At 34.2% G+C, this 26,334-nt stretch overlaps 1 protein-coding gene across 27 annotated transcripts in view; it reads left to right on the top strand.

Annotated features, from left to right (window-relative positions):
- Window positions 1–26,334, top strand: part of NRXN1 (neurexin 1) — a 1,055,762-nt gene that overhangs the window by 482,754 nt on the left and 546,674 nt on the right. For 19 of the 27 annotated variants that reach the window (XM_074331970.1, XM_074331968.1, XM_074331967.1 and 16 more), the window contains 2 exons: window positions 2,457–2,660; window positions 5,265–5,291. In XM_074331970.1, the coding sequence (XP_074188071.1) occupies window positions 2,457–2,660; window positions 5,265–5,291 (231 nt within the window). The remainder of the gene's footprint in view (window positions 1–2,456; window positions 2,661–5,264; window positions 5,292–26,334) is intronic. The other 8 variants (XM_019719348.2, XM_074331969.1, XM_074331960.1 and 5 more) reach the window with 1 other exon arrangement.

The raw sequence follows: 26,334 nt of genomic DNA, 5'->3' as shown, positions 1-26,334 counted from the left end.
CACAATTCAAAGTAGACTTCGGTAAATATTTTGTTCACATAAATTACCAACATTAGATTCCACTTACAATAGGCAGAATGCTCAATTTCTTCCGTGAACATATATGCAAGTTTGACATCCAAATTTGTAGTAAATTATTTCATATATCTTCAGTGTCAAGAGCGATCTTCAATTCAGTAAATGTTTGTTGAGACTGTTGTGTGCCTGGCACTTTTTAGGGCCCTCTCCGTTGGTAGAACAATGAACAGGAAAGCCCACCGTCTGCCCTCTTGACACTTACCAAGATCCTAAAGGGCAAAGACAGATAATACTATATAAACAAATAAGAAATGGTAATTACAAAAACAAAATTAAATGGTAAATAGATAGAAATAACTGGAGGGGAGATTAAAGTGGTGCTTGCAGCAGGCCACTGTGAACTGACATTTAGCCAGAGACCTGAATGCTGAATGAACCAGCCATCTAAAGATCTGGGGTGAAGCCTTTAAGATAGAGTATAAATCCTTGAACGGGAGATGGAATCAGTAGGGCTGGCGTTTACTAAACAAGGGAGGAGGGCTGGATGCTAGAAGCTGGGGCCAGAGAGATAGGCTGGGGCCAGATCACACCAAACCTTATAGGTTGGGAAAAAAAAAAAAAAAGCAATATAAATGTTATTCTAACTGCAGTGGGAATCTAATGGTGGGGGCTGGGGAGGAGGTGGGAGGTGATTGTTTAAGCAATGAAGTGATGTAATCGGATTTATCTCTTTAAAAGTTTAGCTAGGCATCTGTGTATGGGGAGCAATAGTAGAAGTAGGAGCGATTGTAGTGGTCTGGGTGAGAGACTGGAGCAGAGTCTGAGGTACTTTAGGGATAATGGTAGGAAGCAATCAAGTCAGGAAATGGACTGGAATTAGTGCCTTCAAGACTTGCAGACTTGCATTTAGATTGGACACGGCAGAGAAGGTAAGATAGAAATCAGAAAGCTGAAGGTCTGAGCAATGGAGTTACAGTAATTGCTAAGATAGAAAACATTGGAGAATGAGCACGAGTTTGTTCATTGTGTGTGTGTGTGTGGGAAATCAAGAGTTTAGTAAGGTGCCTGTCATATTTAATTTGGATATATCAAGTAGGCGATGGATGGATAATGGAGCTCAAGAGAGAAGTCAGGGCCAATAACAAATATATTAGGGGGAGTGAGCACGTGAGTTAAGGGAGATCCCGTCAGTCAAGAGGTGGATGGAAAAGAGAAGAGTGCCAAGGAGAGACCTTGGAATTCACTGCTTATCAGTTCTGGATGTGCATTCAGTCTCATGATGACAACAACTAATGAGTAAAGTATTAGAAGGAATATTTGACTTCCCTGACATTTTGAAAAAATAAACTTGCAAAACCACAACTCCAGCAATATAATCTTAATAATAAGCACAGTTGCATCGGTAAATTGCTGTGTCATGTACGTAGACAAGATAATAAGAAGTCCCTAGTTTATTTTGACTCGAGGTAGTTTTTCTTTTGTTAAATGATATTCTGAGTTATTAGAAACAATGAGAAAGCAAAATGACTTATACTTGTTTTGTAACATTGTACTACCATGTGGTGTTTAACATTAAGGAGTCCTGATGATTTCTTAAAACACTCAGTTTGTGTTCAACAGTTTTTGATATTCACTTCTTTATGTGTTTAATACAGTATTAACCAACTTCCTTATTAAAGCAATCCACTTTAGGAACATGTGTGTGCACGAGTGCATGCGCACACACACACACACACACACACACACACACAGACACACACACAAGTTCTTCAGTCCCACCCCCATCCTTCCTCAATATTACCAAGGAATATAGTGATTGACATTTTGGCAATAGCTTAATATTTTCAGGATACCAGGGTTGTACTTACAGATCATTTTAAGTTCTAGGTAACTTCTCTTAGAATCATAGGCTTTTAGGATAGGCAAAGTCCCTAAAGATTCTCCTGTAGCAGATGAGATCCCCTCATTTTGCAGATGAAGGATCCAGAGCCAAGGTTCATTGTACAGAACTGGTGTGTGGCTTAGTTACATATAAGCATGCATTAAATAGTTGTTAGTGTTTCAAATCAGGCTCACACTGTGGATACACAAAAGAATCGATCTCTGCTCTTGAGAAGAGAGACACATACCTAAACACTGATAATCCAACACGATTAATGCTATAGGTAGAAGGCGCTATGGGAACCAAAAGCGAAGTGCAGACATATCTTCTTCTGGACTTTGGCAGATACTTCATGAAGGAAGTTCTCCGTGCTGTGACTTCTCTTTCCAGCTTAAAATAAATAAATAAATAAATAAAACCTCATTTCTGAAGAAGATGAGCTGAGTTTGTAGTCTTGTGTTCTATCTGGGAGACTTTAATTGGTCATGCTTTTCTTTTTCAAAGTATAAATACACTAAACGGACCAAGAACTTTTATATTCATTTCCCATCTACAGAGGCAACGGTTCTGAGCTATGATGGGAGTATGTTTATGAAGATCCAGCTCCCCGTGGTAATGCACACAGAGGCTGAGGATGTGTCCTTACGGTTTCGATCCCAACGTGCATATGGCATTCTAATGGCAACCACCTCGAGAGACTCAGCAGACACGCTCCGCCTGGAGCTGGACGCAGGGCGTGTGAAACTGACGGTCAATCTAGGTAACCACTCACCTTCCCCCATTGAACTAACACTTTTCACGTTTTGTTCAGTTTTGCCTGCAAACATTTATCAAGTAGCCTGTTTGCCATGGAAAATTAAAACACTTAATGGTCTCATTTCCATTCTTTAAATTAATTTAGGTTTTGGGGCATCTTTTTATTGTTTCTCTTTTGTTTAACATAATTTACTGTTTTGTGATTTCTTCTACCACTGAGGGTTCTTAAAAGGGAAGCCATACGTATCAATGAGATTAATTGAAAATATAAATTATTAGGCTTGAAGATGCCTCAAACTGAATTTCCTATTGTTATAATTACTGGCATTCTGATTGGTTATAGATGATATCCTTTCAGGTCCATTTACTTGGATAGCATATGCACCAAATATCAAATTTCTCCTTTGTGATCTAGAGCAACAGTGGCTTTTCCTGTACTCCTTGGGCTTCTCCTTTGAATAGCTGCCTTTGTGGTACCCCATCTTTTTTGTTTGGAAATACTGTGTGGTGATATTTTGCTATCAAACAGCAATCCACAACCCTTCAATGCCCAAAGTCTGCGGCCCTCGGCAAACAGCCATGAGAACACTAAAAACACAGGCTCTTCTACAGAAAAATAATGCTTTCCTGCTTAATTATAGAATTAAGAAAGAGTCACTACAGTAAAACCTCAACATGCCAGATGAAATATGGGAAAGGTCAGGCTGAATTAAGAAAAAGTTCGAATTGCGGAGTAAAAATAAGTAAATACATAAAAATTAAGCAGTTTTGTTTTTAATTGCATTTGAAACCATGAACTAATAGCTGGGAAAATCCTGTTAAGGAAAGATCTTAGCAGGCAGATTTTAATGGGTGGATAAGAATTATCCATAATTAGCACATTATTTGATGCAAGTTGTGCCATTAATGTATAGTACAGTAACTGAAATCAGTTTTCTTCCTGAACTTGGCCTTTCACAACTTGTATACTTGTATGTTTGTTTGTGCAAATTTTTCTCAGGTGATCTCTGCTCCTACCAAATGAAGAATTATAAATATTCTGCCTGATAAATTTCAATATTATCATTAACTCCAAGAGGAGTAAAACTTAATGAGGTTTTACTGTATTTCCTGGAAGTGCTACACACACACACACACACACACACACACACACAGTGAATAAACAGGGAGGGAAAATTTTGAAACTACATAGATTTACAAAAGGAGTAGGAAAATGTGAAGAGTAGTAAATGTGAACACATTCTCACATCGTGCTGGGCAGAATGGTAGCTCATAAAATATGGAGTTGTTTCACTGATAGCTTATTGCATACAATTATGTTCTGTTGATATTAGTTAAATTAAGTTAAATACTAAGGGTGTTTTTAAAGATGACTAAAGAACACACAGCACTTTCATTTACTGTTCTGTTAGAGTTCCCTCTAGTGACAATGTTAGGTTACTACAAGTCAATCAAAACAAAGTGCCTAGTTGCAACAAAGGGGCTACTGGCCTAAGTGGAAACATTGATGGGAATTTTCCAACAGCAAAGCATTCTGTGGAAAGAGTTGTGTAGGTGCTGGTCCTTGGCTGTTTGCAACCACTTTTCTGATGCGGTTGACGACACATGACAAACTCAGCTATATGGAAACAGAATCTAGGTTTACATTTTTCATGTTCCCCAAAGGCATTAAATATAACAATCAAAATCAACAAATATGTATCGACATAAAATAAACATAAAACATTCCACATAGTCCTTTATAAATAACCCTTGTGATTTAGTTTGTATTATTCAGATCAGACATTCTGTTCTTAGAGAATCTGCTTTTATATAAGAAGTAAGTATAAGAAAAGGAAAATCAATAGCAGTGTTAACCATGACACTTCTTACATAGAGAGAACATTGTTAGCTCCTAAGAGAGGATAGGCTGTATGCTCTGAACAATGACACTATTCTTTAGCTATTAGAGTTTCTAAAGGAAACATACAGCATTTCTTTCCTCCTTTAATTAATACAAGGCATGGAATCCAGTCAACATCAGGCTGTTACCTTTGTGCCTAAGCAAAACAAAAAACAAAAACAAACAAACAAACAAAAACAAATTAAAAAAACCCTCAAATAACATTAGGGTGAGATGAGAATCATTTCAACTTGCTTTCCATTGATCACCACAATTCTAAAGGATTCTATTGGCCTTTGTGGGATATTAGAGTTTGGAGGTCCAAGATGTCTGAGCCTAGCTGAGCTTGCACTGTACCCCATTGTGACGGAGCACTTTTTAATTATGCTGAAAACAAGGATATGTTCTTTCACAGATGGGGAGAAAGCTGCAGCCAGTCTAAGCCAAGCATCTTTGACAGTTAACAATCCTTTATTTCACTTAGATTTGTCACCATGTAGCTTTGTTTGAATTGGCCATTTTTTAAAACCTTTCATTGTTATTTCCAATGGTGAAATTTTATAACAAAGAATCTGGGTTCTAGAAGTATGTAAAGAATAAATGATATGGAGTGGCCATCTTTGCATGTGTCTGTCCCCGGAAGGGTGGACTGTGATTTTATTGGATGTCTGCAGCTGTTACCTTGAAGGATAAATTTTCATTTTTCATCTATTCTTCCCCATCTAGATTGTATCAGGATTAACTGTAATTCCAGTAAGTGCCTATTCAAAATTTTTAAAATGTTATTCCTCCATTATGATGTAAGCTAGTCAATTAAAAAAAGAGAGAGCAAGAGAAATGTATTTGTAAAATCCATGAATTTGCTTTTGATGTATACCAGTCCATCATCTGGGTTGTAAAAATTCATTTTGAAATCTATACAGCTGAAAACTTACCACCACAGTTCCTACCTCTAAGTGAAAAAAAAAAGGTTACAAGTATTTTTTAACATAAGGTGCAAAAGCCTCTACAGACTTTTGGATGAGGCAAGTAGCATTGTCATTTTGCCAGATCTTGGACTCTAGTAGCTCTCTTCATGACCAATTTCGGAAAAAATGTTGTGGTTCTTATTGCCTTCATTTAACTATTTTTATCTCGTAACTCAAATATAGAAAAAAAAATAATTCCTTTCATTTTGAGAGTTACTATTAAATCCTTCTAAATTCAACCAGTTTTGCATAGGAAAATGTGTTTTCCATTATATATATATATATATATATATATATATATATATATATATATATTTCTGAATAATGTTTTCTTTGTTTATTAAGAGTATTTACATGATGAATTTTTACATCCTAAATGTATATCTGCATAAATAACCAAAACCCTTCAAATCTGTGATATGCATGCCAAATGATGAGTCAGAAAAGATGCATGGACTGAGTTTTACATGGACTAGAGAACCAGAAAGGATATAAGGACTGTGATTTTATTTTGAGTTGTAGTATTAAAAGTAAATTTATTTTATTTCTTTACCTAAATATTTAGGTTTCTCTTTTCCAGGTTTTGCTGACCACATTAAAGAATTTCCTCCAATGATAACAAAGTCATTAGCTATTTAAATGAAATGGTTCTAACAAGCTTCTAATCTCTCATTGTCATAGTTAGTAAAAAATAAATAAATAAATAAATAATTTCTTTGTCCTTGGAAAATGCCAAATGTGAATTGATGGAGTCTATTCCCCAAAAACTGGTTGTGTTTTTCAAGTGGCAAAATGTCATCCTCTGAGGGACAAAATGGTGGTCTCAAAAATACAAAACAAGAAGCTTTATATGGTGAAATACACACTTTCAAATACTGAGCTTCTTATAACTCAGATTTGTCTTCAACTATGTCAATATTCATTTAAAAGTAGCAAAAAGGTGGGTCTTTCCAATCAGAGAAATAAAAAGGTAACTGAATCATGACTTAAGAAAAATTAAATTGAGAAACAATCATACAGGACCTTTCAAACACAATAGCTCCTGAAGTAATCTCTCAAAGCTCTCACAGAAGTGGAACTTTTCAAGTATTTATCATCTCCTCTCCAACCCCATCTCTTCCCTTCCACACTTTCTGAAAAGAAGCACAGACCTTGCAGGTCCGATACTATGGTCCAGTTTCCTTTCAGCTCTGAGGCGCAGATGTAGGCAAAATAGCAACTCAGAATAGCTTCCCAAAGCCAGATCTGTGCTTTAATGTGTCTATAGATGTTCTTGATTCTTTCTGAATCTTAGAAAATTCATGTGAGGAAAATAATTCTTTCTAGATTTCTACTTTCTGTACTCTTTTTATTGTATTTGTATTAAACATATAATAGTGCATTGATTTTTAAATTTGCAAAGTATAACTACATAAACTCTAGTATTTGATGGAAATGAACCGAATCAAGTATGCTTCTGTGTTCTCTAGCTATATTAATTAATTTTTGAAATATATGTTTGCAGTCTAATTACACTTGTTAAAAATTTTTCTTCCTTTGGCTTATAAGAGTCTGATATTAAGCATAGTCTTTTTTTCTCTGGATATTCCACAGAACAGTATCATTGAGGACAAAAATTTTTGCTAGTTAGTGGAGTTTTCCCCCTTTTAAGGAGTATGTGTTACATTTATTTTTTTTTTAATTTTTATTATTTTTTATTTATTTTTTTTATTTTTATTAGTTTCAGGTGCACAAGACAAAGTAAAACTTAGACGTTTCTCATTTATATCCCTCACACTGTGTGAACCCCCCTCCCCCCATCCACTATCCCTCTGTACGTTCCCCAAATTAATTTTCAAAACCCCATGGTCATCATGTGGTTACCGACTATTTTCAATTACTTGAATTAAATGAATGATTATAAGCTTTCAGTGCACTCCTCCGACAGGACTGCAAATGCCTTAACTTGCCAGCAGTCACTGGAAAGAGCATTCAGTGATCAGGTAACGTTTTCATTTCCTTTGTCTAGTTTTATTCGGGGAACAGTGGGCAGATGTTGCAAGAACCCCAAGTTCCATCAAGAATTCATATTACTACTCAATTTTGAGTGGGATGAATTTACATATCCAATAATACAAATCTAACTCAGTGATTAAATAAGCAGAGATTTCCACCTGGAGTGCATTGCCTACCCAATAAAGAAATAAAAATATCTGTATCTCAGTGTAACTTGTAATTTGATGAAAGACTGATTTATCATATTTATCCCCAGTGAGTCGTAAGTTTGTATGAAACCGAGATGAACATATGTTTATGAAATCACAGCTGTATACCACCACTGTGTCTAAAAATTATACCAAAACTAAGATATCAACTATTCTGAGACTAATATGAAATAACTCAGTTGATGTATTTTTTTTTAAATTTCCACTGGAAATATACAAACTATAACATAAATGATTATCTTACATTGAGATTAATATTAAATGTTAAATGATTAAGTTTGAATGGAAACCTTCCCAAATTTCTCTACACTTAGAATTGCTCTGCTATTTTCTATAACCACTCCATCCTTCCTCATCTCCCCGTTACCCTCAGCCTCCCCGCCACCTCCTGTTTACAGCAAATGTTACTCGGTATGGAAAAGAAACTATATATACAGACTATCCAATCTTTGCTATTGAGTAGGGAGTAGGTGAGGAAGGTCTTTTTGCATGTATTCAGACCCTTGAGAGAATAAGAAATGGCAGATACATTTCTGTTTTAGCCATTCTTGTGTCAGTAGTTTAATTCGGTGGTTAAATCTTCCCATGGACAGGCCAGGCCATAGCCTTCTGTTAAGCTGTCTTTTTAGAAAGGGCAGATTTGAATTCCAAGGGCCATTTCTGTCAGATTCTTTGTTCCCATGATTCCCCCCCCAGCAGAAACACCTGTCAAGAATTTTTAAATGGAGGGAGAGAGCCTGTTGTAATTTAAAAATTAAAAGCTTCTTTTCATGTGTGGAGAGGGTACTTAAAAAAAAAAAAGAACCATTGCTATGAACCAAAGCATATCAAATGTACGCTTTGATCTTTCAGATTATAAACGGAATATTTCTGCACACCGTCTCAGACCGATCTCAGTTCTTTCATGTCCATTAGCTTATATCATTGCTAAAATATATTTGTTATCTGCAACTTGGAATTAGATTAAGCTCAGTGTTTACAGATTTGTGGACTGGAAGGTGAGCAGAGAGGTGTATTGTCTACTGTTCTTCATTCTCTGTCTAGGGTAGGAATAAAGGGACAGTCAGATTAAATTTTGGTTAAAACGTGTTTAATCAACTCCAATAATGAGAACAACAGTCTACCATCATAAAGTAATTTTATATGGAAGTTGCTAAAAGAACCACCATCTTTTAATGCAGATGATTTCTTCCCTGGGCAGTGAGGAGTACTTCAATAAATGTAGATGAGAAAGGACTGTAAAGTCACATTCTTTTAACATAAAGAGGAATAATTATTTGAATTAATGAAAAACAGACAAATTGTAGAGTATTTTGCATAAAATATTGTAAAAATACATGTATTTATTAATACAAACTATTAATTAACTTATTATTGCCAAGAGAATGTAAGTCAAAGTGAATCGTACTTTTGTGTCTAACACATGAATTATTTGCATGCAATCAGGTGAGTGTTTGACAGTCTCTTGCCTACTCCATAATATTAATTACCTTGATAAGTCTCTTACAAACTATAAAGAATGCAAAAGAAATTTTCTACTCCTTGTGAAATTTTCTCAAATGAATTATTATTAGGGCCTTATAGACCATTGGCCATATTCTGCCTTCTTTCAATCTGCCAAAGCACATTGCCAGATGTCTTGGTCCCTCTGATATAGAGGGACTAAGACCATCTAAATATAAAACTTGGTTGCCCAGTAACTCCCAACAATATATCCAAATTCATTAGGCTATATTTCTCTCTCTCTCTCTCTCTTTTTTTTTTCTTTTTTTGAAATTTTGGCCTTTGTAGTAGTGTATTGTATTCTTGAGCAGTCCCATTATTTTTTCTTTCTCTCTTCTTCTAGTAACTTTAAAATGTCTTAGTGCTATAATCTTTCAATGTTTAAACACATTGAAAATTTGAAAATTGAAGGTGCTCCTATCAACTATTGGTGAGTTCTAATCGTCACATAAATAACTACTGTAAATGTGGAGTGGATGCAAGGGAGGCTTTCGTTTCTGTCAGTGTTTTCTTTCTCTTTTTTCTTTTCTTTTTTTTTTTCTTTTTCTTTTCATTCTTTTCAAATCAATGGCATAATTTACAGTATGGCTTTATTGCCCATAGGAAGGTTTGGGGCCATCTCTGCCTTCATATAAAAAATGAAGTTTAGTAAATGCATGATTTCTGATGCTTGTTTGCATCGTTTTGATTTCTTTATGCCTTGTACGTGTATCTCTTTTTCTGTTTTCCCTCTCTTTCTGCTAAGATTTGCTCTCTTACTTATCTCCATGTCCAATGTTGTTTTCTCCTGTTCTCTTTCCTCTTGTTTTCTTATAAGAATAAAAAAATCTCTGGAGTTGAAAGTATATTTTAGTTGGCAGACTTTCCAATTATTTTTGTCTTCTGGCACAAAATGTAGATACAGATACAACAAAATTGCAGATGGCATTAATGTGGACAAAGTGTCAAGGGTTGAAGTTTAGCTACTTTTATTTGCAGGTCAGTGTCTAAGTATTGGAAGGAAAAGGAATCTAAAACTGAGTACTTCATCTCACTTTTGACTTGGATATAGTGAAGAAATGCTGTGAGTAGCATGTTATTGTAAAATGTGCTATGACAGATGTCTGGAGTGGATAAGATGTTTGTATTATCATTCTTGTATTATTACCAGAATGAAAAGATCAACTGGATATTAGTTATCACCTTTTTTTTTAAAACGTAGATAAAAATGGAAAGCAATGAAAGAATGCAAAATGTCAACCCGTGGCACTTAAGCCAGATTAGATGGCTTTGATCAGGCTGCCACTTGGCAGGCTACTTGAAAAAGATATGAGGACATTTCTGGGGACTGGCTCTTGTTTACATGAGGCAAATGTTCAGTTCACAGTAGCTGCCTGGTGCCTGAAGAACAGAGAATTGCACAAGGGAGTCTTATGCCTCTGCCCTCACACAACTATCACTTGATGTGTAGAGTTCTATCAGTCATTGCCTCTTAGTGACTGGTGCAGTTTATTTGCCAAGGATAGGAGCTGCTGTGTTCGTTTTGTTGTTGTCATTTTTTTATTTTTTTTTTTTAATGAGGAAAAGGAGAAAAGACAGTTGATAAGTGATCATTTCTAGAAAAGCTCTAAGAGAAATTGCATATAAAATTCAGACACCGTAGATTTCTGGTGAAAAACAAATACAACAGGCAAACAGAGGTGACACTTGACAATGAGTCTAGAAAAATATGAAAATTGGAATAAAATTTAAGGGAAGCCCTTTTGGATCATTCGCATTTTAAATTTATGAGAATTATAAAGAGAAGTTCATGTTTTTGTTGCACATTCAAATGACTACATAGATTGATCAAATGGTAGTGTGAGGGCTTGATATCTATTTGGATCTATTAGACTTGGATCTATTTTAGTGAATAATTAATCTGTCCATTGCTTATATGCAAATATACAGTGTTGCAGTGTTTTTGAATATCATTTTTTTGGTGCAAGTTAAGAATATATCTTGAAATCAATCTCAATTATTAATTTTTCACTAAAATATTTCCTTACTGCTATCGCAAAAGACTGTGCTCACAGTAATGCAACATTCCAGATTAGTGTTGACCAAATTCATCAAATTCTACTTATTGTTGAAACTTGGCATTATAAAAATGGCTGAGGTAAATATTGTCAGAAAAATCTAGAAAATTTCAGAAGAAAAATTCTAAACTTCATAGTACCTTGTTTTCTGTGAAAAGGAATGTTTCTTTCATGTAGCCTAATGCCACCAAATGTAAAACACCACAGCCTGTTGGTCAAATGTTTTTTTGTTTGTTGTTTTATTGGGGAAAAAACAAAAAAACAAAAAACTGGTTTCTAAACATCTACCACTTCCTTCATGCTTCTGAGTTTCTCATTCATTCATTCATTCATTCATTCATTCATTCATTTGTAGGAAGGTAGCATTTCAACACATTATCACTGATCCTGAAAATCAAGGATAAAAATTTGAATCAGATACTCCTTGCTATTAAGATTTTATTTTTCACATTTAGCCTACCTTATTGTGTGAGCTTTATAATTAGAATTTCATTCATTTTAAAGAAAACACTAATAATTTGTTTGTATTTGGATCATTTGGTCTTTTTTATTTATGTGCCCATATTGATTCAGGTTCACAGAAAATTAACCCCCAGAGAGTTGAAAAAACTAAAAAGTACTCAAGAACTTCTCTTTAAAATCACCTCTAATCTTTATGATAGCCTAAATATTCAATGATGATCCAAAGTGCAATGCCAAAACCCCCATTTTACTATATAGGCAAATATAAATTCAACATTTTTTCTACAATTTTTTAATTTCTAATTTTACTCAAAAGAAAGCCACTGACACTTTACTCATTATCAACCACTTATCTATCAGGGGAAATGAAAACAAATATTGTAATCATGGATTTCAGTTTCTCATGTGGTCACTAGACAGGAATTATGCAGCTGTTACCTGCTGAAGTAGATGCATAATTTAAAAGGTGATGGCTTTGACCACTCGATTATAGGTCAGACATAATAAATACAAGCATTCCAGCTTATCTTCCATTTATGGAAGCATACATATTCTTCATTAAGACAAAATGGTTTGAGATGCAAAATATGAAAAAAAATTGAAGATCTTGAAGAACATTAATTGATGGTCTTTAAAAGTTTTAATCTTAGAAAAATGTATTTTGTTATTTGATTATTTTGATTATTTGATTATCTATATTTTACTATCTTGTGGAATTGGCAATGTTTTCTGAGAAAATATCTTGGTTACTTGAAAATGTTTGCATAATTTGAAAGTGTGGATTGTTTTCTAAAAATTTAGACAAATCATGAAAAATTATAAAAAATAATAACATAAGTTTCAGAGAAATATTAGGGTTCACATTTTATAAGTTAGGTTTTCCTAAAAATTAGTAGTATACTAGATAAAGACCCATCAAAATATAAAATATATTACTTTACATTGATGTCTACTATACACTTAATAATTTGCTTTTGAACTGGAATTTAGAATCTCTTTTATTACAACAAAAATTCATTAATTCAGACCCAGTAACTTGGAAGTCATATGTAGTTCAACATCTTTTAGACTGAGTTACACCACTATATACAAAGGAAGGATTTGTTAAGCCAATTGGTAACTTACTAGATAATAAAGGGTATTTCTAATCCACTTAAGAAAATACACTTTTGAATGCTTGATAAGACTTTATTTAGCATTGTTAAACATTCTTACCTAATCATTAAAGATAATCTCTGAAGACCATTACTGGTCAATACTTTAGAGCAATAATATTGTTTCTGTAATATTTTATAGTAATTCATATTGTTCTTCTGGGTTAAATTCTTTTAGGATCTAAGGAATAGACACATATTCATGTTGTCTTAGTTAACGAAGGTTTCTTCTGTCCTCTAAGTAGATAGATATAAACAGGAAATAATGTCAGTCACAGCACAGACAGGTCTTGTGAAGATTCAAATGAGATTCAAGAACTGGAAGGTTGTTCAACACATAATGTAGCTCCAATGTCCACTATATCTTGCTGTCTCTTCTTCTGCTGTCACTTAAGTCTCCTTTCTCAGTGTTCTGTCATTATGGTGACTCATTATCCTCTGCCTTTTCTTTTGGTGCTCCTGCTACTCCTCTCCTCACTACTGACTTGCTTCTGCTTTTACATTGTCATGCCTTCTGCCTACTCATGATGTCTCTTACCTCATGGTTTCTGTTCATTGCCTTTTCCTGCGCATGTCCTTTGGCTTTTGCTTCCCCTTCACTAACTGTTGACTTTCTATATGTAGTCAAACTCCCCTAGACAAAAATCTAGTAGATTCATTACTTACCCTTGTCCTGTTGAGCAGAGATTTCAAATCATTTTGCCTCATAAGCCATGGACCAGATTTTAGTTTTGTGGGCAGATGCCACTAGTGATCCAATGAGCTGTCATCAGAGCAGAGGGCACACAATATACCACCCTCAAGAGGATGTAGAAGCAACAGGCTTTCCACATAAGTGTCTTTTTTCTATGCTATCTAATTTAAAATTTGTTATTTTAGCCATAAAATACCCATGAAGATTACAATTTCTTCAACATATTACTGGCTAACACACTGTGCGTAGTCAAGTGGGCAAGGCTCTTTAAATCAGGGTGGGAATGCACGGTCTTGTCAAAGAATTTGGAGATTGAAAGGTTCAGTGTGCTCAGAGCTCTTATCCATTTTTTTCACTTGTAACCAATGAGAGCAAAGGGCAAGATGGATAAGAAGAGCATTATGAAAACAGTTTCCCCAAAGGTAAAGCAAAAATTTCTAAGAGTATTTAAATTACTATTATTTTTATTGTACTTGGAGTATTTGTTGTTATCTGCTCTTTGAATGCATCATTCGAATAATTGTGAGAATTCTTCACCCTCCTATCACCCTTCCCAGGTGATCGTCTACCTATAGACTTGAAGTGTTTTATTCACAGTACTATTGAAATAAATTTCAACATCAGTTAACTTTTTCTATAGATTATTTTTATAGTTAAAATAGCTTTGGAAATGTAGGATTTAAAGTAAGGATTATTAATTCTCTTTTAAAATTTGCATATTAAGAATGTAGGTATCCTGTGAAATTTACTCATTACTTTGTCAGATACATGGAAAAACAGCCAATTTAGGATTAGGAATTCAGGAAATTTCAACATAAATAAATGTGTGATACTAGAAAAATCTGAAGAATTCTGAAATGCTTATGTTTTAGTAGGTGCAAAAGAGATAGTTTATACATGTGAAACTTAAAACCCAAACATTATAACTAACATATAATAGCTTGAGAAAATCATTTTTACAGATTTTTCATGCATTATGAAAATGTCCAGCAAATTAAAATTAAAAAATAAATCATTTAATAAGTTGTACACTATTCCCTTAAAATACATAAAAAATTCACTTAGTACTGAAATGGGCAGACAAAAACTGGAGGTAGAACATTATAATGATCCGATAACCTGAAAATTAATAAAAATAGCAATAATCATAACCACATATAAGAATTGTGAAAGTGATATTGTAAATGATGAAATTCCTGAAGTGTTTTAATAGATCCTGCATTTATAAATTAAATTATTTTATCTGAAGATTTAGTTCTATAAATCAGCTGAGAAGCTTTACACTGTCAAAAATAATATTTTGGTAACTGATTAATTATATAATCTCCTTAATTATGTAAAATTAATTCAGCCAATAAGCAGTGAAGAAGTAGAGTATTTCCTATGTTTTGAGGTATCAATTATGAAATTGACAAGGGCCCATAGTAGCAAACTTGCTTTTCTATAATGTTTCTTTAAAATGTTTATAGCTCCTGCTGGTGAGTTTGTGGGTAAAATTTAATTTCTTTTTGTTCATCATCTATACATTTAAAATTTTCCACGACTTTTTTCTGTACTCAACAATTTAAAATAAGCAGTCAAAAGTGAATAAAAGTAAATGCTCTGTTAAAATGTAGTTGAAATCAATCCCACCATTATTTAGGACAATCTAGACCTACACTGCATCATTTATTTATATTATGGTATGCACATTTTAAATATACTTTTAAATTGGAGACTAAATTTCACACTAATTTTTACCTAAAAAATTTACAGAATGAGTCTGTTTTAAAGCAACATTTGGTTCCTAATTAGAATAATAATTATTTGGAAGCTGGAGGAAACAGAAAATATACAAAAACAGCTACCATTTCAGTTCTAAGAGAAAAAAAATTATTAATATCTTAAATGTTCTTGTAGCGTAATACTTTGCATATTATATACTAAATATATAACACATTGCACAATATGTGTTTCTTTAAAAATGTAGGGTCTTGGTGTGCAAATGTTTTGCAACGTGTGCTACTCTTTTAGCAACATATTGTAAGCGTATCTCTAGCATGTGACTGTATAACCTGTCGTATTTTAATATCCGATCTATTATTTACCTGAGACTTTATGCCCAAATAATATAAAGTTGGTCCAGGTCAGTGAGCCAGGTGAATAAAGATAAAATAGAGAGGAAGCATCATATATGTACAAAAGTAAGTTCTATCATGATTCATCAGTGATCTCAGAGCAGTCAAATGAGAACTAATTGGAAGCATCTATAAGCAAGATCTTGAGAAATAAAACAGATTGGAATAACCATAAATAAGAAGATACTTCTAGATGTGTTGGTGTAACTTATTATCATTGACTGTAAGCCACTAACTGGAAGTCTAAGTAATGTAATCTTACCATAGGAACATCCACCAGGAACAAGCACCCAGACATAACTTACTACTTCTCCAAGTCGGTTAACTAGCTCCAGTGAAGCTCCAAACATTATCTCCTCAAATTAACCAAGTTTATTTGGCATAAGGTTTAATTGATAACAGCCATTACTATGGCTGGGCAAGCACCTTTTTAGAATACTTCCTGCATAGTAAGGCAAGCCATTAATTTCAGAAGACTTTGATCCAGAGACAACTTCAAACAAAGAATCAATCCCAGCATTTTTCCAATTATTAAAATAAATCATCAAAAAGAATCATAGCACTTAAGTTAGTGACAAACAGTTAGCCTGGTAAATAAACTAAAGATGATAAAAGAAAACAAATCAGTTAGCACTATTTGTTATTACAATATTAAAGTTCAAAATAAAGAAGGATTTCATTACTTGGAAAATAATTTTATTCTAATTTTTATATGACAGGTGAATAAATTATCATGTATTATTAGTCCCTAGCCTTCTCTGGGCAATCACTGAAGAAGGAAAGAAAAAAGATCAGAACAAATGAGATGCTGCAGTTCAATAATTCTAAATACAAAATATTCCTTATCATATCCCTTAGAATGTTTTCTTTACAAAAAACAAAAACAAAAACAAAAATGATTTCATAATGATTACAACAAAAACTTAGAAATAGATTTTCAAGCATTATACTAATTTCTTTAATTATGTAAAAATATACATTCTGCTTGGCCTTTACATAAAAAAAATTATATAACAATTACAATAATATATTCAGATGGAAAATGATATACAGGTATTTAATTAAATAATCTGCATTTGTGACTATAATCCATGGCTTTGTTTATGGAATGTCAGATAGAATATTTGTAAATTTCCAAATACTCAGTACCTATATACTCTTTCTTTCTCTCTCTCTCTCTCTCTCTCTCTCTCTCTCTCTCTCTCTCTCTCTCTCTCTCTTTCCTTCCTTCTTTTCCATTCAGATAACTTGGCACTGTGTAGTATTGCATACTTAATTATTAATTAGTAATGCTTACTTAAAAGCACATTGACTATTTAGGACTGCGTTTTATATCTGCAAGCCACTATTATGTGATAAGCATTTCTTGGAAATAACCTTTTATCCTTAAAATAAAGTCACAGTCCAATTTTTTCCTTTCATTATATTAGGTTTATTTTATTACGCTTCTTCCTAAACTTGCCAGATGAGCTAGATTAGATTTAGAGAGAGCTATTTTAAAACATTCTTGTAGCAATATATTTATGTAATTTGTGTTTATTTTTTACTGTGTTGTAAATATAATTATATTCTTAAAAGGTAGATTGCATTTCTTAAAATGTATGTTTTTCACTTTGAAAATTATTTACATCAGAGTTATTTATCCTGGTCTGTCATAAATGGGTACAATCAATGTCAAAGCTATAGAGGCTAAATGTTTCTTAGTAAAAGATTTAAAACGCTGTTTATTCATTTGCCTACAGCTATGATATTTAGCCAGTTATGGAGCAAGAGGTGAGGCAGCTACATATACTGAAGTTTGTTTTGTAGATAATATTATAGAATAGGGTGGGTGTGAGTTAGGAAAATGGCAGAGTAGTTTCTGTGAGGTGTTCCCAGCAGCTCTCTAAGGTCAAACCCTTTTGGAGGCAAGATCCATGTTTTCATATAATTAAATACTCATTAAGTCTTGAATCTCCCAATTCCTAAGCCAACTATTTACTTTGCATTTGGAAGTAACTGACTGTTGACCTTAGTTCATTTTGTTCTCCTAAACTAGACACATCATTAAAATTATTTTCAAGGGAGCAGAGCAAAAAGAAGCTGTCCAAATAATTATCCAGATAACTGAGTGAGTTACCCAAGTTCTCCAACTGTATGACTTACCAGAGTCTGTGCTGCCAAATATAAAAACAAAGGGATGAAGCTTTCTATTTATTGACACTTCTTAGTGAATGTAGGCATTACAAATTAAAAGTTAATGGAATTACTTTTCATTAACTATTTGGATTAACTGGCTATCAAGAGATATTTCATCTTCCGTTAAAAAATATCCAACAAAATAAACAAATATATTCATTTAATAAATAGGCACTGAACTATAGGACATAGGCTATTTTCTCTGAGGTTTTAAACTCATTGATGGAAAGATGATGATTATATAATACTGCCAATAATGGTTATTATCGTATTATCAATGAGGGCTTACCATATACCAGGCATTGTTTTAAGTGATTAAAATGAATAGCATCACATTTATATTGTAAAATGTTTCTATTATTAGCTTATTTTATTATTAGATAAGAATACTAAGACACCAAGAACTTTGTTTACCCAAGGTCACATAGCTAGTAACTTGTGAAACTAGGATAAAAACCCAGACAGCCTGTGAGTCCAGAATACGTGCAGTGGACCAAGATATACACATTTTAGAAAGTTAAAAAAACAAACAAACAAGAAAACCAATAAACCAAGGAAAGACTTAAATAACAATCTAACCAAAACAAATACAGTTTAATTTATTAGCATATAATTAGCATTTCTCCAATGGATTTTTAAAGTTTATCAAATGCCTTTTTCATGTTGTAAGTTTTCATTTTTGAACATCAAACATCTCCAAGCTTACTGTCTGACTTTATATGGTTTGCTCAAAGTACTTTTTAATTGTGGAGGAGCATTTCTAATATTTTGACTGTCAAGAGATTTATCTGTCCTGCGGTCTCTATTAATGTTTTTTTGCTTGTCCAGAAAAGGTGAAGAGCTATTTACAAAGATATTCGAAATAGTTCTCAAGGATGCATCCATAGCTTAATTGAAGAGAGTTGATAAAGGATGAAGGAGAGGTAGGAGTTACATGGCCCACCAGGTAGTTCAGCTTGAAGGTTTTTAGGGTGATTGGTGTGTCACCAAGCCCAGGTTATGACTGGCACTAGGCCCGCTCAGAGAGACAGCTGAGACAACGTCTCTGATACCCAGAGGCCTTGTCAGTAAGTATACACAGCGTGAGGAAGATGACTCAACTCTACCTCTTATATATATACATGAAGTTATATGCTTCCCGTCTTGCCTGCACACTCTTGAATGCAGAGCTAACTAAAAGGAAACTTTAAAAATGAATAAGCACAAAATTATAATCCTAATCAGGGCTGGCTTCAACAGCATGCAGTTTGTGCCGTCCCCCAGGACCCCATCTTTAGAAGGCCCTGTGCTTGGGTTAATGAAAGCTCTGCTGTCACTTTCCTGAAATTTCTTATTTAATGTCTTACAGTGCTCGCAAATTATTTAGTCAGTCCTTCCCCTAGTAATCTTAGGAACAGAAAAAGAAGAATCTTGAAGTGCCATTTATGTGTGTCTAATTTTAATTTGTAATTAAATGTTCTTGTCGATTCACGTGAGAAATTAAAAACAAAACAATTTTGCTCCCAGCCCATTATCTAGACATTGAGAAAGATAAAATAGAAACATTTAAGGAGGAGTTATTCTCCTTTAAAAAAAAAAGTAGTGGTCCTATGATGTTTTAAAGTAATTATTTTAAAACCAGAAACAAGTGGCAAAATCAAACAGCAGGCTGAAGGTGTCATAATGACCACCTGAGCAGCACTTACAGGTAGGAAGTCCTGCTGCCAGGAGCCATGACTCAGGCATCCAGCAGGGGTGGCTTTTGGTGCTGTTTCTTCTGTCTTCTCTCTTCCCATTATTGTCACAATGACAGGGTTTGTTTCCAGCTTTCCATGGCATCCTGCCTCCTATCCAGGGGCTATTGTCCTCAAAATCAACTGTCAAAACTCGTTAGGACCCGGAAAAGTTGATATAGACAAACCTATTTTTACACACACACAAATATCTTGCATGTTAGTAAAGGTGTGATTCTAATTTTGCAGAACCAGGAAAGGTGACTAGATTTTAGAAGTGGAGGGACTTTGCAATCGGCTTATGCCATGTTAAACCCTTTTTAAAATGCTTTCAGTTCTGGTGGTGGTGGTGGTTGTTTTATTGATAAGAAATCTCAGACTAAGAGCAGTAAAGAATTAGACTAAGTTAGCATAATTAAGGTAACGCTAGATGTAATGGCAACATTGAGTGTAAAATTCAGGTCTCCTGAATTTGAAGCTCTTGAATATTTTTCCATTATTTCTTTATGCTCCGTGTAAAAGCTTATGAGAAAGGGAAATTTAAATTGTCAATTTATGTGTGTCTTACAGGGGCCTGAAAACTGTAGCCCATAGGCTGGCTACCTGATTAAACAGTTTTATTGAAACAAAGCCACATCAGTCTGTTCACCTATATAGTCTATTGCTGCTTACACACTACAGTAGCAAGCTTGAGCCGTTGTAGTGGTGACCACATCCTGTGAAGCCAAACATACTTACTGTCCAACCCATTACAGAAAAAGTGTTTTGACCCCTGATTGTTAAGAATGTAAACTCCTTGAAAATCTAAGCTGGGACATTCCCAATGCTGAGATCAGTGTTTGGCATAAAATAATTGTGCAATGAAATTAATAGGATAAGCGTGCCACATAACCCAGAATGAATAAAAGTAGTTAAATGGAATAAACAACAGGCATACTATGGACCATTCCATTTTAAAACTTCGGAATTCTAAGATTCTATGGTACTGCAATTTTTAGTTCAGTTACTGTGTGCTATAGGCAGTTTAATGATCTAAAAGTAATGAACAGTCATGCATATATAGAATTAATTTATATGTATAAGACAATGCTAGTATTTTTGTTGTTTTTTATTTTATGTATAGCATAACTCTGGAAACTTTAGGATCCACTTGTACATGATGTTCATATTTAGCCCAGAAAACTGTGGTCGAAAAGATACAAACTGTTCTTTAAATGGACATGGTAGATGGATCATTGGTAGAAGGCAACCTAAATGGATTTTTACCTGCCAATCATCTATGACATATGCCAGGTTATAGCTTTGCAGAAGGAACCCCCCAAATCCTCATGCTCAATTAATGGTTTAACTGAGCAAGCACATTAACCACTCAAATAACTAGATAGAGTTCTAGAATAGAAATTACTTACATTTGATGTTTAAGGCAACAAAAAGAAAGTCCAGAACTGACTGGTTTGAACTATATAAAGAAATAAGGTACTTAATATAGACAGTCCATGTATGCTTTTAGCATCTTTAAAATATACCCTTGGAGGGAGATAGCTATGTAAAGGGTATGTAATGAATTTCAGCTTTGCGACACACAGTCTTAAGTGTTTTAAAAATCAAAATGTAATTAAGATGGGTTTGATTTTCTCAAACCACATCCATCTTTCAGCAGCAGAGACAGCTGCCAGTTTAGTCTCCTAGACATCTTTGATCATATTGCTTCGTAGATTCCTTAGCCTTGTATTCTTCTTTTCTATTGCTCTTTACTATTTCTGTTCGACATTGAAAAACCAGTATAAGTAGCTCACAGGACATTTGCAAACAAGGATCCAAAGTTAGTATTATGTTCATCTTGTTATATATAATTTTGGTTCCATATATAGATATATCCAAAATTATATGTATTTTGGTTCCATACGTAGATATATCCAAAATTATATGTATGTACATAAAATTTTAATGTATGTATGTATTATGTATTTTATATGTATGTACATATAATGTATGTACATATAATGTTGGATATATCTACGTATGGAACCAAAATTCAGATATATATGAATACATACATTGCCAAAAAATGTATACATATTTTAAGAAAGGAAAACTGTGTAAAAATTTAATACTTAACATATACCATTAACAAAAGATGAATACAAGTCATGTTTGACTTCGGCAATTATAAGAGGTGCTCAAAGTGGTTACCATCAGTGTCCAAACACTTCTGATTACCGTGAACTACTGCTTGAGCAACACTGATCAAAGTGTCCACTTGTATACATTTTTTGGCACCCTGAAGTGTATATGTGTGTACACACACACACACACACCCAACCGGTTCCAAAAATATGAAAATAAATTCAAAATACACCTGCAAACAAACCTGAAATCTATCAATAAAAGCTTGTTTAATATTGTTGGAGATACACACACACACACACACACACACACACACACACACACACACACACACACACATCTCCATGGAGTTATCTATAAAATGAGACAGTTGGATTAATTATTTGTGCATCCTTTGGAAGCTATTCTTTTCTTTATTAAGTAAATTCACTTACTGATTTATGCCCCGATACTTTCAAATAGAATTTAAAGTGATTTACAAAATAATTTTAAATAATTAACTGGTTTGGAAAGCCACTATACCAAAGAAAAAAAAATTAAAGAAGAATCAAGTTGCTAAAATTATATACACATCCTAAGTCTTGGAATAGAAAGACAATCTGTTCCATAATTCACATGACCTAAAGAGGAAACAGCTTACAAAATCTTCAGTAGAGAGCATGAATTTGGATTTTGTAATTAAGGGTGTGCTGAGAATTTAGGCTAGAGGACGAATAATGCAAACAAAAAATGATTGTTTTGAATACCTCTGGACCTTGTTATACATAATAAATGATGTCCTGGTAAAAAAATATATATATTTTTAATTCACAAACTACAATTTTCGTGTTTTTTTTTTTTTTGTAAATCAAATCTAATTTTAAAAACAAAGGGTTACTTGCAAAATATATTTGAATTCCTTCGCTGGAGTTTTCTGATAAAGAAAATCATCCATTTTTCTGAAGAGAGAAATGAACCCTCTAGAGGTTTCTGTGGATTCCAGGGGTTTTGGGTGATGCCTCCGGGACCAAGTTAGCCTCCTTCCTTAATAGTGAGGCGACTCCCCTTTATATGTTTTTTCAGTCCTTATGCAGGATTACGGGGAGGGAAAAATTCCACTGCTTTAAAAATAATAATAAAACCACTGCCCCAGTTTAGCTCGTGATTTTCACATTGCACAACTATATTTGTTCTGAGTAAGGGAATTTTAGAGAGATACAGGTCAGAGTATTCCACACTGCAGAGCCCTGACCTAATTCTTTGAACAGGGGCAAGAATAATTTACCATGGCTAAGAGGAAGGGTTCCTTAAAGATAACTTCATTATTTCACCACATAATCTTCTGATCTGTGATTTGGTTTCCACAGTGAACTTGTCCCTAAAGCAGGGCCATATCCTGGTACACAGAATGGTTTATTTCCTGCTCCTGTCTGATCATGAATGTATTATTTGGTGCTGTATTCTGTGAGGGATACCAGGATGACCAAACAGGGTTCTCCACCTTAAAATTTAACTATATAAATTAATAAACATATTTTCTAGAATATATCCATATTGCCCTGTGGGTTTCATTGGAGTTTAGTAATTCTAGGTTTAGAATAACTCTTGTTTAAGTATTCTCTGTCCTCTGCGTACCCATGTCAAAACAAAAATGATGAAATTAATAAGGATAAAAATGACAATAATGAAAATTTATAAATTTAGATAACTTCACCATAATGTTGTATTCTTTCATGTAGCCTCAAGGTAGGAAACTAGTACAGAGCAGTTATCTGGTCCTACCAAGAATGACAGATTTTAAAGTTGGCTATAGGAGAGTACATGCTCTTATCAAACATTGTCATGTTACAGACAAAATTATGAGGAACTGGGAAGATAAATGACTTACTTAAGATGACAAAACTTGTTGATGACAGACATAGGAACAAATCCAATTTTTCTACCATTTCCCCCCATAGTAAAAATGGAGATGCACAGTAATTAGCAACTGTGACTACTAATCTGGCCAAAAACAGTTGTCATCTTTAAGTGTATCTTTTAATGGTTAAACCAAGGCTCTGTAAGAGGCGCAAATTTCAAAGAAGGATTTGTTTGGCTGACTGCTAACCGCCCCTCCCATATACACAACCCCAGAACACACACTCGCATACTCTTTCCTTTCTCCTATACCTTAAATGAAGGTTATCTCCAACCCTTCTTAGGAGTAAAATCTTACAGTCATCTGGAATTCATAAATGGGTAAGTTGTAAAAGGACAATAAACTCAAACTTGCCTGAGAAAAACTGAAATTTTTATTGTGTACTTCTGTTAGTCATAAATTTTGGCTACAGAGTCACCAGAAAATCCTCTTAATATCACCGAAGAAAACAGTTATACCATAACTTAAACTTTTGAAAAGACAGACACTCTTATTAAGCTCTATCTATTTTTGCTTGGTTTTCACCGTTGATGCAGTTCAAATAGCAGTCATGGACCAAACTGTAGACTCAGACTTAGTGTCCTTTCATTCAGCATAATATAATGGGCAGAATGATTTAAAGAAAGTTCAGTAGACTGGCAATCTGGAGACCTGTACTCCACAGTTAAATAGCTGTGACCTTGGAAACATCATCTAATCACTTGGGCTCACGTTCTTTGTAGCTGCCTCAGTGAATTTCTAAACCTCTCATGCCCTTTCTAGTCCTAAAATTCCTTAAAACAGCATTAGCCTATAGAGCTGAATTTTGATCCAGTCTGGTTAAATATTACCTGTGGGCATTCAGCCACATTATACCTCTTTTCCTATCTGCAGATCATTGTGGGGCCTAAGGTAAGGACCCTGTAATGGAGAAGGAAGAGCTCAAGATAAATCTTAATTTCATTCTTTACTGCCTCTCAGACTTATAATAATACACACAGCCTTTCTACATCTGCTTTTTAAACTAAGAAATGAAAAAAACAAAGCCAAAAAGCAGTATTTCTATGGCTTAAGTAACAGATTATATTAAGAATAAAGTTTAAAATTACATACAAATTGTAACTTCCTACAAAAAACAAAGTATGATTGTCTCTCAAATAGAAACAATGCTCCAAACATTAAAAAATCTTTAAAAAAGAAAATCTTTAAAATATTGCTTACTCTCTTAGTCCACTTGGGGTGCTGAAACAAAATACCATGGACTGGGTGGCTTAAACCACAGACATTTATTTTGCAAAGTTTTAGAGGAAGAGAATTCCAAGATCAAGGTGTTCTTGCTGAAGGCTCTCTTCACGGCTTGCAGATGTCTACTTTGCTTTTCAGTCCTCACATGGTGGAAAGAAAGAACTTCAGAGTCTCTTCCTCTTCTTATAAGGGCACTAATTCCTTCATGGGGACTCCACCCTCCTGACCTCATTTAAACCTATTCTCCTCACAAAGACCCCACCCCCTAATGCTATCACATTGGGACTTAGGGTTTCAACATACGAACATTCAGGCGTAACATGCATATTAATACTGGGAGAAAAATATTACTACCTATGAGATGTGTTTTGATATCCTCAAAGGAAGAAGACATCTCAAAAAGAATTCAGATTATTAATAGCTTGAGTGACTATAATTTTGCCATTAAATTGTAGACAAGTGGACACATGACTCTCAAACTCAAAATTTCAACAGTCAAGCGTCTTTCTTTACCAATCCCATGTATATTAAATGTCTGTGAGAATGTGAGACCTCAAAGTCACTGCTAGAACATCTCCTCACTTTATAAGTGGGGGTGTTAAGACCACCAGCAGCTGAATTTCTTTAGCAAATTGCTGATTATGAGTGGATCCAGCCCCAATCTGGCGCCCCTTCCTTTAAATCATACCTTTAGTACCAGCCATTTCCGTATCCTTAGGTACAGTGTATTGTTAGGGGTTTTCTTCCACAATGCCTTATGCAGAGGGTATGTAAGTTTCCCCAACGTTGTGGTCATTCTGTAGAGCAAGCTGGAAGTCATGATAAGGAGCAACTTTTCCATCCCCTTCCTTCAGATGTGGGGAAACCGAAATGTTAAGTTGCTAGCCAGAGGTCACATAGTTGGGAGGCAGGGGAAAGTATGCAGGCTTCGAGTAGATCAGACCTAGAATGGAATGCTTTTCTATCACATTTTAGCCGTGTGACCTTGGGGCAAGTAGTTCTAGTTTTCTAAGCCTTTGGTTCCACATGTGTAAAACGATAATGTAAAGACTGAAATAAGTTAATAGATAAAGTGCCAGGACCATAATAAGCATTTCCCAGCCCCCAACTTCGTTCTTAGTGGACTAGCAACAACAGTTCTTAAGTCCCTGCCCAGGGCACTCTCCATTACGCTTCCTGTTGCACGGATAACATTGTTTTGAACTGAGAATGTTAAGAGCATTTTTAAAAGCCTTGTCTTCCAAAATCAATCTCTTCACATTTTGAATAATGCAAGAAAGGAGCTTGAAGTTGGCCCACAGAGATTTTTATGAACCAAAGGGTTATTTTTAATTGGATTGTGTGCATGTTGTTATGGAAAAAGTTGTTTCATAGATTAAACATTTGGACTTGACTGCAAGATCAAGCCCAGAAGGGGGTATAATGATGATATCACCCTTACACTTTTTTTTCTTAACAAAACACATTTAAAATTAAGAGAATGGGAGTGAAGCTGCTTC

This window comes from Rhinolophus sinicus, linkage group LG05 (genome assembly GCF_036562045.2).
Source record: "Rhinolophus sinicus isolate RSC01 linkage group LG05, ASM3656204v1, whole genome shotgun sequence".
Lineage (NCBI taxonomy): Eukaryota > Metazoa > Chordata > Mammalia > Chiroptera > Rhinolophidae > Rhinolophus > Rhinolophus sinicus.
Note: the sequence above shows the minus strand (reverse complement) of the source record. Positions and strands in the feature narration are given on the sequence as shown.